The sequence below is a fragment of the Triturus cristatus genome, chromosome 11, assembly GCF_964204655.1.
Source record: "Triturus cristatus chromosome 11, aTriCri1.1, whole genome shotgun sequence".
NCBI lineage: Eukaryota > Metazoa > Chordata > Amphibia > Caudata > Salamandridae > Triturus > Triturus cristatus.
In genome coordinates this window covers 114,456,767-114,470,776 of record NC_140594.1, presented here as the reverse complement: position 1 = coordinate 114,470,776, position 14,010 = coordinate 114,456,767, and the positions used below count along the sequence as shown (strand labels likewise).

General features: G+C 55.1%; 1 protein-coding gene across 1 annotated transcript in view; it reads right to left on the bottom strand.

Moving 5' to 3' along the window:
- GGT5 (gamma-glutamyltransferase 5) overlaps nucleotides 1-14,010 on the bottom strand; it is a 358,595-nt gene that overhangs the window by 61,094 nt on the left and 283,491 nt on the right. The window contains exon 11 of the mRNA XM_085636046.1: nucleotides 11,705-11,815. Within this exon, the coding sequence (XP_085492172.1) occupies nucleotides 11,705-11,815 (111 nt within the window). The remainder of the gene's footprint in view (nucleotides 1-11,704; nucleotides 11,816-14,010) is intronic.

Sequence of the window (14,010 nt, the reverse complement as noted above, 5' to 3'; positions counted from 1 at the left end):
TTAGTGAGAGTGGGTCAGTCAGTGAGAGAGAGTGGGTCCGTCAGTCAGGGAAAGAGAGTGAGAGAGTCAGTGAGAGTCAGTCAGTCAGTGAGAGTGAGTCACTGAGTCAGTGAGAGTGAGTGAGTCACTGAGAGAGTGGGAGAGTCCGTGAGAGAGTGAGAGAGACTGTCAGTGAGAGTCTGTCAATGAGAGCCAGTCAGTGAGAGTGAGTGAGTCAGTCAGTCAGTGAGACTGAGTGAGTCAGTCAGCGAGAGTGAGTCAGTCAGTGAGAGTGAGTGGGAGAGTCGGTCAGTGAGTGAGAGTGAGTGTGAGAGTCAGTCAGTGAGTGAGAGTGAGTGGAAGAGTCTGTCAGTGATAGTCTGTCAGTGAGAGTGAGTCAGTGAGAGTGAGTGAGTCAGTCACTGAGAGAGTGGGAGAGTCAGTGAGAGAGACTGTCAGTGAGAGTTTGTCAGTGAGAGTGAGTCAGTCAATGAGAGTCTGTTAGTGAGAGTGGGTCAGTCAGTGAGAGAGAGTGGGAGAGTCAGTCAGGGAGAGAGAGTGAGAGAGTCAGTGAGAGTCAGTCAGTCAGTGAGAGTGAGTCTGTCAGTCAGTGAGAGTGAGTCAGTCAGTGAGTGAGAGTGAGTCAGTGAGTGAGTGACAGAGAGTGGGAGAGTCTGTCAGTGAGAGTCTGTCAGTCAGTGAGAGTCTGTCAGTGAGAGTGAGTCAGTGAGTCAGTGAGAGTGAGTGAGTGAGTCACTGGGAGAGTCAGTGAGAGAGTGAGGGAGACTGTCAGTGAGAGTCTGTCAATGAGTGTTGGAGGGAGGACCGACGGGGAGTCGGGGGGACCACTCCGGGGCACCTTCCTACCGCAAAGTTATAGCCGAGCGCCGCTGAGAAGCCTCCTAGGAGAGGTCCTTCTCCTGTGATCGTACTAAGCCCAGTAACACCACCACACAGGACTCCGTATCAGTTGCTTATCTCGGTACTTTATCAATGGTAGCACATTCAATATTTACAGTGGGATCGAGTGATCCAGAAAGAGTCTCAATGTCTTTGTGGGAACAGGGTAGCGGGACAGTCTTAGTACCAGCCTGGTACGGGGAGGCTCTGCGCCAGACCTTGCGTGCTGGTCTCAAAGCAGCTCGGACGTGGAGAGCCGCGACGGTGTCTGCAGGGCTCGGGTGGTAGTTCCGCTTGGGTCGAGCCGCGACACAGTCAGCAGGGCTCCGGTGGTAGGTCCGCTTCGGTCGAGCCGCGACGAGGTCAGCTGGGCTCTGATGGAAAGTTCGACAAGGTCGGGCCGCGACAGCATCAGCAGGGCCCCAAAGGTTCGTGAAGGTCTTTAAGCACGGAGGAGCCGCGACGTAGTCAGCAGGGCTCAGAGCGTGGTTCCAGGATGAGTCTTTCTCCGTAGGGTCAGCCGCGAACCGATCAGCAGGGCTCTTGACTCCGGGATACAACTACTGTCTTGTTGCTGGGTCGCCCCAGATATAGGTCTGGAGCCCTTTGATGTCCGGACCCTTGCGCCCGGGGGGGGCGGAGAGGCCGGGTTGGGAGCGGCCAGACGCCCAGCAGGAGAGGCGCCAGGCCCCAGAGAGCTGTGGGGCGATCGCACCTAGGTGTGGAAGGACGGTTGGGGGTCCCATCGATACTGCCCTCCGCCGTGAGGGGGGAAGTGTCCACGTGGTATCCCCCTGGCCAGAGGTTGGCACCTCGATGTCGGGCCTCGCTGGGACCGAGCCCGGGTGGAACGGGGTCACGTACGCGGGTGCGTAGAGTCATGTACAATCCAAAATGGAGGAGTCCCGAGGTGCAGGGGACCTCGTGCGGCTTAGCGAGGGGGAACAGGACCACGCCACGAGGCCGGCTCCAACACGCGTCCCCCCCAGCTGAAGGCAGGGAGAGTCACCCATCTCCTTGGGGGTTCTCCTCGCCGAGGCGGAAGAATCTGGACAGGCCGTCGGCATTGGCGTGGTCGTTGCCGGGCCGGTGCTCCACGGTGAAGTCCATCCCTTGCAGCGAGATGGACCAACGCAACAACTTGGGGTTCTCGCCCCGCATTTGCATTAGCCACCGCAGGGGCCGGTAGTCAGTTTGGACTCTGAAGTGGGTGCCGAAAAGGTAGGGCCGGAGCTTCTTGAGAGCCCATACCACAGCGAAGGTCTCCCGCTCGATGGTGCTCCACCTCTGTTCTCGTGGCAGCAGTCGGCGGCTGATGAAGGCCACAGGTCGGTCGAGGCCCTCAGTGTCCATCTGGGAGAGGACCACCCCAACCCCGTACTCCGATGCATCGGTCTGAACTACAAACTCCTTGCTGTAGTCAGGGGCCTGTAGCACAGGGGCAGCGCACATGGCCACCTTGAAGGCCTCAAAAGCGGTCTGACAGCGGGGCGTCCAGTGCACCGCCTTGGGCTGTTTCTTGGAAGTGAGCTCCGTGAGGGGCCCCACAATACTGCCATAATCCTTGATAAATCGCCGGTAGTAGCCTGTGAGGCCTAAGAAGGCCCGGACAGCTGTTTGGGTTGCGGGGGGCTCCCATGCCTGGATGGCATCGACCTTCAACCGGAGGGGCGCCACCTGGCCACTCCCCACCTTATGGCCCAGATAGGTCACAGACCCTTGACCGATCTGGCACTTGCTGGCCTTAATCGTGAGCCCGGCCCTTTGGAGAGCGGCCAGGACTTCTCCGAGGTGTCCTAGGTGCGCGGCCCAGTGGTTGCTGAAGACTGCAATGTCGTCGAGGTAGGCCGCGCTGAACGCTTCTAGCCCGGCCAGGACCTTGTTCACCAGCCTCTGGAAGGTCGCTGAGGCGTTCTTCATACCAAAGGGCATCACCCGAAAGTGGTAGTGCCCATCGGGGATGGAAAAAGCGGATCGTTCCTGGGCGCCGGGGGTGAGCTTGATCTGCCAGTACCCAGCGGTGAGATCAAAGGTGCTTAGGTAGCGGGCGGCCCCTAAGCGATTGATCAGCTCGTCTGCCCGTGGCAGGGGGTGGGCATCGGTCTTGGTGACTGCGTTCAGGCCCCTGTAGTCCACACAAAATCTGAGTTCCGGGGGAGTTCCGGGGGGGTGCCGGGGGCGGCGGCCTTCGGCACCAAGACCACAGGGCTGGCCCACGGGCTATCGGATGGCTCGATGACTCCGAGGGCGAGCATCTTGGAGACCTCGGTCTGTATGCAGGCTCGGACTCGGTCGGGTACTCTGTAGGCGCGATGTCGCACAGGGGAGCTGTCCCCGGTGTCCACGTCGTGGAGGCACCAGGGGGTCACCCCGGGCGTGAGAGAGAAGAGGGCAGCGAAGGGTTGCAGCAGCTTCCGGCAGTCATGGCGCTGTTCTGGGGTCAGGGTGGCGGAGTGGTGGACGCCCTCCAAGGAGCCGTCTTGGCCCGAGGACCCCAGGAGGTCGGGTAGGGGCTCGGAGTCACTTTCGCCCCCATCGTCGGTAGCCAGCAGCAGGCTTAGTTCGGTTCGGGCAAAGTGGGGCTTGAGCCGGTTGGCGTGTAGGACCCGGAGGGGGTTCCTTGGGGACTCCATGTCGACCAGGTAGGTGACGGGGCTCTTCCTCTCAACCACCTTGAAGGGCCCGGTCCACTTGTCCTGCAGGGCGCAGGGGTCCATGGGCGACATGACCCAGACTTGCTGGCCCGGCTCGAACTCGATGGTCGAGGCATTTTCGTCATACCAGCGTTTCATGTCTTCTTGGCTGGCTTCGAGGTTGGCTTCTGCCAGGACCCGGAACTTCCGAGTCTGGTTCCGCAGGGTCAGGAGGTACCGGTAGACGTCGGGGGGGGGCATCTTGGACGTTCGCCTCCCAGCCCTCCTTGACCAGGCTGAGGGGCCCTCGGACGGGGTGCCCATACAACAGTTCGAAGGGGCTGAAGCCCAGGGATTTCTGTGGTACCTCTCGATAGGCGAACAGGAGGCAGAGCAGCAGGACGTCCCATCTCCTCCTCAGGGGCTCTTCCAGCCCCTTGATCATCCCCTTCAAGGTTCTGTTGAACCGCTCGACCAGTCCGTTCCCCTGGGGGTGGTAAGGGGTGGTGAATTTGTAGGTGACCCCACATTGTTGCCAGAGGCATCTCATGTACTTCGAAATAAAGTTCGTACCCCTGTCGCTCACCACTTCTCGGGGGAACCCCACCCTGGAGAAGATGCCCATCAGGGCCCGGCCCACCACTGGAGCTGTCACAGTGCGGAGTGGGATGGCCTCGGGGTATCGGGTGGCGTGGTCGACCAGTACCAGGATGAAGCGGTGTCCCAGGGCGGTTCAGGGGTCGAGGGGCCCCACGATGTCGATCCCTACTCGTTCGAACGGGGTGTGGACGGCTGGAAACGGTTGGAGGGGGGCCTTGACTCGACCCCCAGTCTTTCCGCTTGCCTGGCAGGTCTGGCAGGACCGGCAGTGGTGGTCCACGTCTCTCCGCATTCGGGGCCAATAGAAATGGGTCACTAGGCGGCTGTAGGTTTTGTCTCGCCCGAGGTGTCCGGCGAGGGGCACGTCATGCGCCAGGTTCAGGAGGAAGTCTCGGAATCGGAGGGGAACCACCAACACCCGGCCGGCTCCCAGTTCGGCGACTTTCTGCTCGCTATACAACAAGTCATTGTCCCAATAGATCCAGTGGGTTCCCGTGGGGTCCCCCGTGGCCTGGGCGGCCGCTTGCTGTCGGGCCCCCTCGAGGGACGGGCAGGCCTTCTGTTCTTGTTGGAACTGTTCGCGGGTGGGGCCCCCGTCGTGGCGCCACTGGGCCAGCTCGGGGATCTCGCTGAGGGAGGCGGCCTCGTCGGGGGACAGTTCGGATGGCCCGGCCTCATCGTCAGGCTCCTCCGTGCCGGAGGAGGGTGGCAGTTCTGGACCCGCAGACTCGACGGGGGCCGCTGCAGCGGCTGGTTGGGCGGTCATGGACCGGGTGGTGGCGCAGGCCCATTCGGGCAGCCCTAGCATCCCCAGATGCTCTCGGCGCTCCACCTGGGCCCAGGGGGAGCTCTCTAGGTCATTTCCCAGGAGGCAGTCCACTGGGGCGTCGTCGCGGACAGTTACTTTTAGGGTGCCTGACACTCCTCCCCACTCGAAGGGGATCCTGGCCATCCGGCACATGCTTTCGGTGTTGTCCGCGGTCCGGACAGGGCATAGGACATGCGGCAGGATCTGTTCGGGGGTCACCAGGTGGCAGCGGACAGCGGTCACACTGGCCCCAGTGTCCCGGAGGGCTTCGGCCCGTCGTCCATTGATGGTGACCCACTGCTGGTACTTCTGGGTGTTGCTTGGGATGGCAGCTCGGGGCACCATTTCTCAGGAGCCCAGGCATACGAGTGACATGGCAGCTGGTTCCCACTCGGGGGACCCGTCATCGCGGTTTTCCTCCTCTTCCTCTCCTTCCCCCAGGGCTGCGGCGGCTATTTGTCGGGGAGGGGGCCCAGCGGTCCCGTTCCGTCGGTTCGCGGGGCAGGCCGGGTCGCTCGCATAGTGGCCTGTCTGTTGGCAGTCGAACCAGGTCACTGTTGGTCGGGGTCCAGGCCTGGCGATGGGGGTCCCCCTTCGGACCAGGGTCGGGGACGTGTGGTTGGCGGCTTGGCCTCGTGGCGGGCTTCTGGGCGGCCCGGCCGGGAATTCTCGACTGCGGTGGGACCCCCCTCCTCCGCCCCGCTGGCGAGGAGGTCCCGTGGTACTCCGTTGGTAGTCCCCCACGGGGTTCCGGGGGACCCGGGTGTTGACCCATCGGTCAGCTTCGGCGGCGAGCTTCCGGGGCTCGGTCAGCTTACTGTCCAGGAGGTGTTGCCTTAGTTCGACAAAGCAGTTGTTGGCGAGGTGCTCCCAGACAATGAGGTCGAACAGTTCGTTGTACGAGGTGACCTTGCTCCCGTTTATCCACCCTTCAAAGGCCCTGCTGAAGAAGTCCACGTATTCGACCCATGTGGTACCGGGGAGCTTCTTGCAGTCCCGGAAGCGCTGCCGGTACATCTCGGCTGATAGTCCGTAGCGGGTGAGTAGGGCTTCTTTCATGTGGTCATATGATGTCATCACCGCGTCGGGGAGTTGCAGCAGGGTATCCCGGCCCTCGCTGAGGAACCTCCCCCATAGGCCGGCACCCCAATCCTTCCGGGGTACCCGATGGGAGGTCATGGCTACCTCGTAGGCTCGGAACCACTGCTGGATGTCATCGTTTTTGTAGTATTCTTTGACGACATCCTTGGGGATATGAACCTTTGGCTCGGTCAGTGGCAGAGCGTCCCGGGCCCCGGGGGTGCTGGTCTCCCCCGTTTTGGATTTCAGTTCGAGTTCCTTGAGGCCCCTCTCGTGCTCGAGGGTTAGCCGTTTCTCTTCTAGTTCTCGATGCCGTTTCTTTTCTTCGATTTCCTCCTGCAGCCGTAGTTGCTCCAAGGCTAGTTTCTTCTCCGCCAGCAGGAGTTCACCGTCCAGCCGGAGTCGTGCGAGTTCCAATTCGTGTGTCCGGACCCTCTCCCGTTCTCGCATTTCTTCATGGGATAGGCCGGTTTCCGGGATGCTTCGCCCCCCATCTGTCGGGGTTATGGTCGTTGGCAGGTTTCCGTCCCGGGCCGAGGTCCCTTCGGCTGGGAGTGGAGTAGCCTCGGATTCTGCCCAGGCTTTCAGGGCTTTCTGCATTTCTTCCTTGGTGCCCAATCCTGTGGTTGGGATCCCTTTGTCCTTGCAGAATTGTTTCAGTTCTTTGTGGGTGTATTCTTCCAGCCTTTCTGGCTAGAAGGTTGCGGCCACGGTTGCTTCTTGGCCGTTCATGGTTCCCCTTTTTTTTTCCGTCTGGTTAGGTAGTGGGTGCGTTACTTGCCTGTACGATTGCGTCTGGCTCGGATCCCGTCGCTGGCCACCAAATGTTGGAGGGAGGACCGACGGGGAGTCGGGGGGACCACTCCGGGGCACCTTCCTACCGCAAAGTTATAGCCGAGCGCCGCTGAGAAGCCTCCTAGGAGAGGTCCTTCTCCTGTGATCGTACTAGGCCCAGTAACACCACCACACAGGACTCCGTATCAGTTGCTTATCTCGGTACTTTATCAATGGTAGCACATTCAATATTTACAGTGGGATCGAGTGATCCAGAAAGAGTCTCAATGTCTTTGTGGGGACAGGGTAGCGGGACAGTCTTAGTACCAGCCTGGTACGGGGAGGCTCTGCGCCAGACCTTGCGTGCTGGTCTCAAAGCAGCTAGGACGTGGAGAGCCGCGACGGTGTCTGCAGGGCTCGGGTGGTAGTTCCGCTTGGGTCGAGCCGCGACACAGTCAGCAGGGCTCCGGTGGTAGGTCCGCTTCGGTCGAGCCGCGACGAGGTCAGCTGGGCTCTGATGGAAAGTTCGACAGGGTCGGGCCGCGACAGCGTCAGCAGGGCCCCAAAGGTTCGTGAAGGTCTTTAAGCACGGAGGAGCCGCGACGTAGTCAGCAGGGCTCAGAGCGTGGTTCCAGGATGAGTCTTTCTCCGTAGGGTCAGCCGCGATCCGATCAGCAGGGCTCTTGACTCCGGGATACAACTACTGTCTTGTTGCTGGGTCGCCCCAGATATAGGTCTGGAGCCCTTTGATGTCCGGACCCTTGCGCCCGGGGGGGGGGGGGGGCGGAGAGGCCGGGTTGGGAGCGGCCAGACGCCCAGCAGGAGAGGCGCCAGGCCCCAGAGAGCTGTGGGGCGATCGCACCTAGGTGTGGAAGGACGGTTGGGGGTCCCATCGATACTGCCCTCCGCCGTGAGTGGGGAAGTGTCCACGTGGTATCCCCCTGGCCAGAGGTTGGCGCCTCGATGTCGGGCCTCGCTGGGACCGAGGCCGGGTGGAGCGGGGTCACGTAGGCGGGTGCGTAGAGTCACATACAATCCAAAATGGAGGAGCCCCGAGGTGCAGGGGACCTCGTGCGGTTTAGCGAGGGGGAACAGGACCACGCCACGAGGCTGGCTCCAACAATGAGAGACAGTCAGTGAGAGTCAGTCAGTGAGAGTCGGTCAGTGAGAGTCAGTCAGTGAGAGTAAGTGAGTCAGTCAGTGAGACTGAGTCAGTCAGTGAGACTGAGTGAGTCAGTCAGTGAGAGTGAGTCAGTCGTTGAGAGTGAGTGGGAGAGTCGGTCAGTGAGTGAGAGTGAATGTGAGAGTCAGTCAGTGAGTGAGAGTGAGTGAGTGGAAGAGTCTGTCAGTGATAGTCTGTCAGTGAGAGTGAGTGAGTCAGTCAGTGAGAGTGAGTGAGTCAGTCACAGAGAGTGGGAGAGTCAGTGAGAGAGACTGTCAGTGAGAGTGAGTGAGTCAGTCAGTGAGAGTGAGTGAGTCAGTCACAGAGAGTGGGAGAGTCAGTGAGAGAGACTGTCAGTGAGAGTCTGTCAGTGAGAATGAGTCGGTCAATGAGAGTCTGTCAGTGAGAGTGAGTCAGTCAGTCAGTCAGTGAGAGAGTGGGAGAGTCAGTCAGTGAGAGAGTCTGCCAGTGAGAGTGAGTCAGTCAGTGAGAGTCTGTTAGTGAGAGTGGGTCAGTCAGTGAGAGAGAGTGGGTCCGTCAGTCAGGGAGAGAGAGTGAGAGTCAGTGAGAGTCAGTCAGTCAGTGAGTGACGAGAGTGAGTCTGTCAGTCAGTGAGAGTTAGTCAGTCAGTGAGAGTGAGTCAGTGAGTGAGAGAGAGTGGGAGAGTCTGTCAGTCAGTGAGAGTCTGTCAGTGAGAGTGAGTCAGTCAGTGAGAGGGAGTCAGTGAGTCAGTGAGAGTCAGTCAGTCACTGAGAGAGTGGGAGAGTCAGTGAGAGAGTGAGAGAGACTGTCAGTGAGATTCAGTCAGTGAGATTCAGTCAGTGAGAGTCAGTCAGTGAGAGTCAGTCAGTGAGAGTGAGTGAGTCAGTCAGTGAGACTGAGTGAGTCAGTCAGTGAGAGTGAGTGGGAGAGTCGGTCAGTGAGTGAGTGGGAGAGTCAGTCAGTCAGTGAGAGTGGATGGAAGAGTTTGTCAGTGATAGTCTGTCAGTGAGAGTGAGTCAGTCAGTCAGTGAGAGAGAGTGGGTCAGTCAGTCAGTGACAGAGAGTGAGAGAGTCAGTGAGAGTCTGTCAGTGAGAGTGAGTGAGTTAGTGAGATTGAGGCAGTCAGTGAGAGTGAGTCAGTGAGTGAGTCTGTCAGTCAGTGAGAGTGAGTGAGTCATTCAGTGAGAGAGAGTGGGAGAGTCTGTCAGTCAGTGAGTGAGTCAGTGAGAGTCAGTCAGTCAGTCAATGAGAGAGATTCTGTCAGTCAGTAAAAGTGATTGAGTCAGTCAGTGAGAGAGTCAGTCAGTCCGTGAGAGAGAGTGGGAGGGTCTGTCAGTGAGAGTCTGTCAGTCAGTGACAGTCTGTCAGTGAGAGTGAGTCAGTCAGTGAGAGTCTGTCAGTGAGAGTGAGTGAGTCAGTCAGTCAGTGGGAGAGTCTGTCGGTGAGAGAGTCTGTCAGTGAGGGTCTGTCAGTGAGAGTCTGTCAGTGAGAGTGAGTCAGTGAGAGTGAGTCAGTGAGAGTTTGTCAGTGAGAGTGAGTGAGTCACTCAGTCAGTGAGACTGAGTGTGTCAGTCAGTCAGTGAGAGTGAGTGAGTCAGTCGGTGAGTGAGTGGAAGAGTCAGTCAGAGAGTGAGTGGGAGTGTCTGTCAGTGAGAGTCTATCAGTGAGAGTCTGTCAGTGAGAGTGAGTGTCAGTCAATCAGTGAGTGAGAGAGAGTTTTGAGAGTCAGTTCGTGAGAGAGTGGGTGAGTCAGTCAGTGATAGTTTGTTAGTGAGAGTGAGTGAGTCAGTCTGTCAGTGAGAGTCTGTCAGTGAGAGACTGTCAGTGAGAGACTGTCAGTGAGAGAGAGGGAGAGTCAGTGAGAGTCTGACAGTGAGTCAGTCAGTGAGTGAGTGAGAGTGAGTAGGGGAGTGAGAGTGAGTCAGTCAGGGAGTGAGAGAGAGCGGGAGAGTCAGTCAGTGAGTGAGAGAGAGTGGGAGAGTCTGTCAGTGAGAGTGAGTGAGTCAGTCAGTTAGTGAGAGAGAGAGAGTGGGAGAGTCAGTTAGTGAGAGAGTGGGAGAGTCAGTCAGTGAGAGTCTGTCAGTGAGAGTGTCAGTGAGAGTCTGTCAGTGAGAGTGAGTGAGTCAGTCTGTCAGTGAGAGTCTGTCAGTGACAGAGAGTGAGTGAGAGAGAGAGTGGGAGAGTCAGTCAGTGAGAGACTGGGAGAGTCCATCAGTGAGAGTGAGGAGTTAGTGAGTAAGTGAGAGAGTCAGTGTGAGTGAGAGTCAGTGTGAGTGAGTCAGTGTGAGTGAGAGTGTGAGTGAGTGAGTATGAGTGAGTGAGAGTGTGAGTGTCAGTGAGAGTGTCAGTGAGAGTGTGAGAGAATGAGAGTCTGTGAGAGTGTCAGTGAGAGAGTGAGAGTTTGCGAGAGTGTCAGTGAGAGTGTGAGAGTGTGAGTCTGTAAGAGTGTCAGTGAGAGTGTGATAGTCAGTGAGAGTGAGTCAGTCAATAATGCAAGGCATTTGCAGTTAGGGTGAGTACTCTAAAGCTCAACTTTCATTGTGACAATGGTACGAATATAAAACCTGTACATGTTAGCAGAGTTTAACGATTTGTGTCTATTCCTTATGCTCTGAGGATACTACATTATTATATGTAAATAAATTCATGCAGAACAAATAAAAGAAACAATTATAGTGAAGACTTGAATCCGCATGTTCTGAAAACCTGTAATTTCCCATCTTTCAAAAGAGCACAAGCAGCAGCTGTTTTAAAGCACTCATGCTTGTGCTCGTCATTGCTAATTTATATTAATCGATTTCATTTTAAAGTAATTCAAGTAAGATAGAGAGACAGCACATCGGGTAAGGATTACAACGCACCTATTTTTAAGCACACAGCTAATGTTACTTTGCCCAGTGGGAGAATGAATAAGTAATGCTGATATTTTAAAGCACACGCTTGTCACAGTAAAAGGAAAGAAAAATACACTGCTAGCACTGCAATCGTGTGTTTGCTGGCCCGGGAGTCGTGCGTGCATGTATGCGTGCATGCACAGTCTTCTCTTTTTTGAAGTACATACTCGTGCATGTGGCGCGCCGCTGAGTGCTCCCGCAAGGTGTATGCCGCCACCAGCACGAGTATGTGCTTCGAAAAAGAGCTGAACGATGGCTAAAGGTCCTCCTAAGCAGCGCATGCGCGCTGCGTAGGCGAGACCTAAAAAAGGTAAACTATGGAGGGTGATCCTTCACCTACAATGTGGCCAAATTGTGGAACAGCCTCCCCTCCTCCCTAAGACTGATTGAAAAGGAACTAGACTTTCGGAAATCACTGAAAACCTGACTTTTTTAAGATGGGCTCTTCTAAATGCCCTTAACGACTCTGTGCCACACTATTAGCGCTGGGATGCCCATGGGTAGCTATGTGCTATACAAGTGTTGTATAATAATAAAAATTAAGTATAGGTTCATATTTTCACCTGATTTATACATTTATGGTACATTCTGGGGATTAATGTGTTAAAACTATTCTTGTGGCCAATTTATCCCAAGGTCCGACGACTAGCACACAGTTTACCAAGCCCAGTTTCTTCCATGTAGAACTTGGAAGCTGAATGCACCAAAATTGGGAATCAGTGGTATTTGCTTTCATCCTCTAATGGGTTAAAAAATTAATCGCAAACAAAAACAACATTTGCACCCAATTTGGAAGGCGCCCATAAGCGCTGATGCTCAGCATGCAGACAGATTATCCCTTCCTGAAGGGTCTTTGTCATGCTCATGTCTGTGCGCCGGCGCACCTGCTTACCTTTAATACATCGAACTCCGAATAGAGCTCGTTGGCTCTATTGACGTAGACTGTGCCTGTAGAAATGGCCTTCTCCAGGCTGTATCCAAACCACAGCTTGTTTATAATCGCCTGCAAAGACATAAAATCAATGCAAAATATAGATAAGCGCAACAGGGCAAAATTAGGAACCATACAAACCCCTGGGAAATGCTGCAATACTTGAGTCATATTGCACCAAGCAAGAAAGCACACAAGCAGGGCTGTAGCGATCATTTGTGCAGCAAGTGCACTGGCACCAGGGCCAACGGGTGTGTGGGGGGCACTGCACCCCAGTTATAGATGTTGTTTACTACTAAGTGGAGCAGGGACCATTTTCGTTGCCTGCATTAGAGCACGTGGCATTGTTGCTATGCCACTGCCTGAGTAGGATGTTCTGCAGGAACTCTGGCAATTGGTGCGTGAAGTTTTGTTTGCAAAAGTACATTTTGAAGAAATGGGATGAGAAAATGCAATCATTCGTGTCTGCAGACTACTCTGGATTGTGGAATCCAACCAGTTGGCAAGCAGCGGAACTCTGTATATGGCGATAGGTATTCTGATCCTATGGTATAGTGTGCCTGCCCGTCCACGGACCCTTTACTTTAGGAGCACACGGCCTTCATCCCTGGCCTGTGTGATCCTTCTGAGGGTGCTCCATCCACCTGTTGTTGGGCATCTCTGTCAAAGGCCCTGCGGATGAAGCTACATTCAATGGCGTACCAAGCCACCCAGCCTTTCCCGCCCTGCGGTGATCGTAAGAGCGGGGGGGGTGCTGGAGCGATATTCCCGCGATTGCCGCCCCGGGGCATACGCATTGAAGATTGGGGGTGGTACTGGCACCCCCAAAACTCATGCTGCCTGGGGCGGATCACCCTCCCCTCCCCGCAATGCCACTGGCTACATTCTCATCTTCCCTCCTTAGTAGAGACAAGCAGGTCCTCAGACAGAGTGCCAGATTGCTTGGGGTGGGGGGAACATTCGCATATTTGGTAATGTGGGCCGTAGAAGCGTAGATTTGTGGCATAAGAATGGCGAAGAAGACCAGCTCAGCAATATTTTGTCTTTCTCACAAACTTTTGTTCTCATCCTCTAGTGTTTCAACACAATATGTCACTAAGTCAACTTCCTTTACACTGTGTGTCCACTACATTGACCAGTTGCCCATTAGTCAGCTTCCCAAAACAACTCCTGGGCAGATTTGCTATTCTAACTCCAGTAGTGGTAATTTAGCCTCTAGGGGCAATTCTAGATAATGCTCATGGTTGATGATAGTCACTGTGATGGAAGACTAGTGTTACACTTCTCATCCTTGGTGTTGTCTTCCCCCAAACCTTTTTGCCATTTCCCCTCCTGTTTTCTGAAACTAGTTTTTGTTAGCACAAGGACACTGTGCACTTTACCACTGCCGGACAGTGAGTTGTGCTCACTCCTTTAAACAAGATAAAATTGGCTTACACCCATTGGCACATTTAATTTACTTGTACGTCGCTAGTAAAGTGGTACTACATGCACCCAGAGCCTGTAAATTATATGCTTCTAGTGGAACTACAGCACTTATTGCACCACCCACTAAAGTAACATTGTAAAACATGTCACAGGCTTTGCAAGGCCTAAACCTTCCTTTTTCTACCCCTTTTTAAGACACCCCTAAAGTAGGCCCTAAACCGCCCATAGGGCAGGGAGCATTGTTTTTAAGTTTTACATGTCCTGCTAGTGAAAACACTCCAAAATTCGTTTTTCACTACTGTAAGGCCTACCTCTCCCATAGGATATTGGGTTACCTTATTACATTTAATAAGTGCTAACTCTTGATTGGGAATAGGTAGAATTATCGTGTTTGGTCTCAAATGAATTGTAATTTAAAATATTCTTTTTGTTTATTTGTTTATTTGTTAATTCACATTTTCAGTCACAATTCTGAAAACGCCACTTTTAGAAAGCTGCCATTTTCTTGTCCTAACCATTTGGTGCCTGCTGTTGGTTTCCTGGATCACATGACCCTGCTGGTAGGCTGGGTGTACTCCTCCCTGTCAGTGAGAAAGAAAGGCTTAGGTTAGGACAGAATGGGCTGTCCTGACAGGTTTGGGTGGGGACTGGGCTGTTCCCTGCCTCACTTGCACTTCCAAAGGGGCTGCCTCCAGCACACACAAAGAAACCTGACACTAGTGTTTTGTCACCCTAGACTTCTTGGAGCCTTGCCAGAAAAGAAGGAAGAACATTCCAGACCCAGATGTGGGGTTAGCCTAGATGTTTCCCTCACTTCAAAGGCTGGCACCAGGTATAAA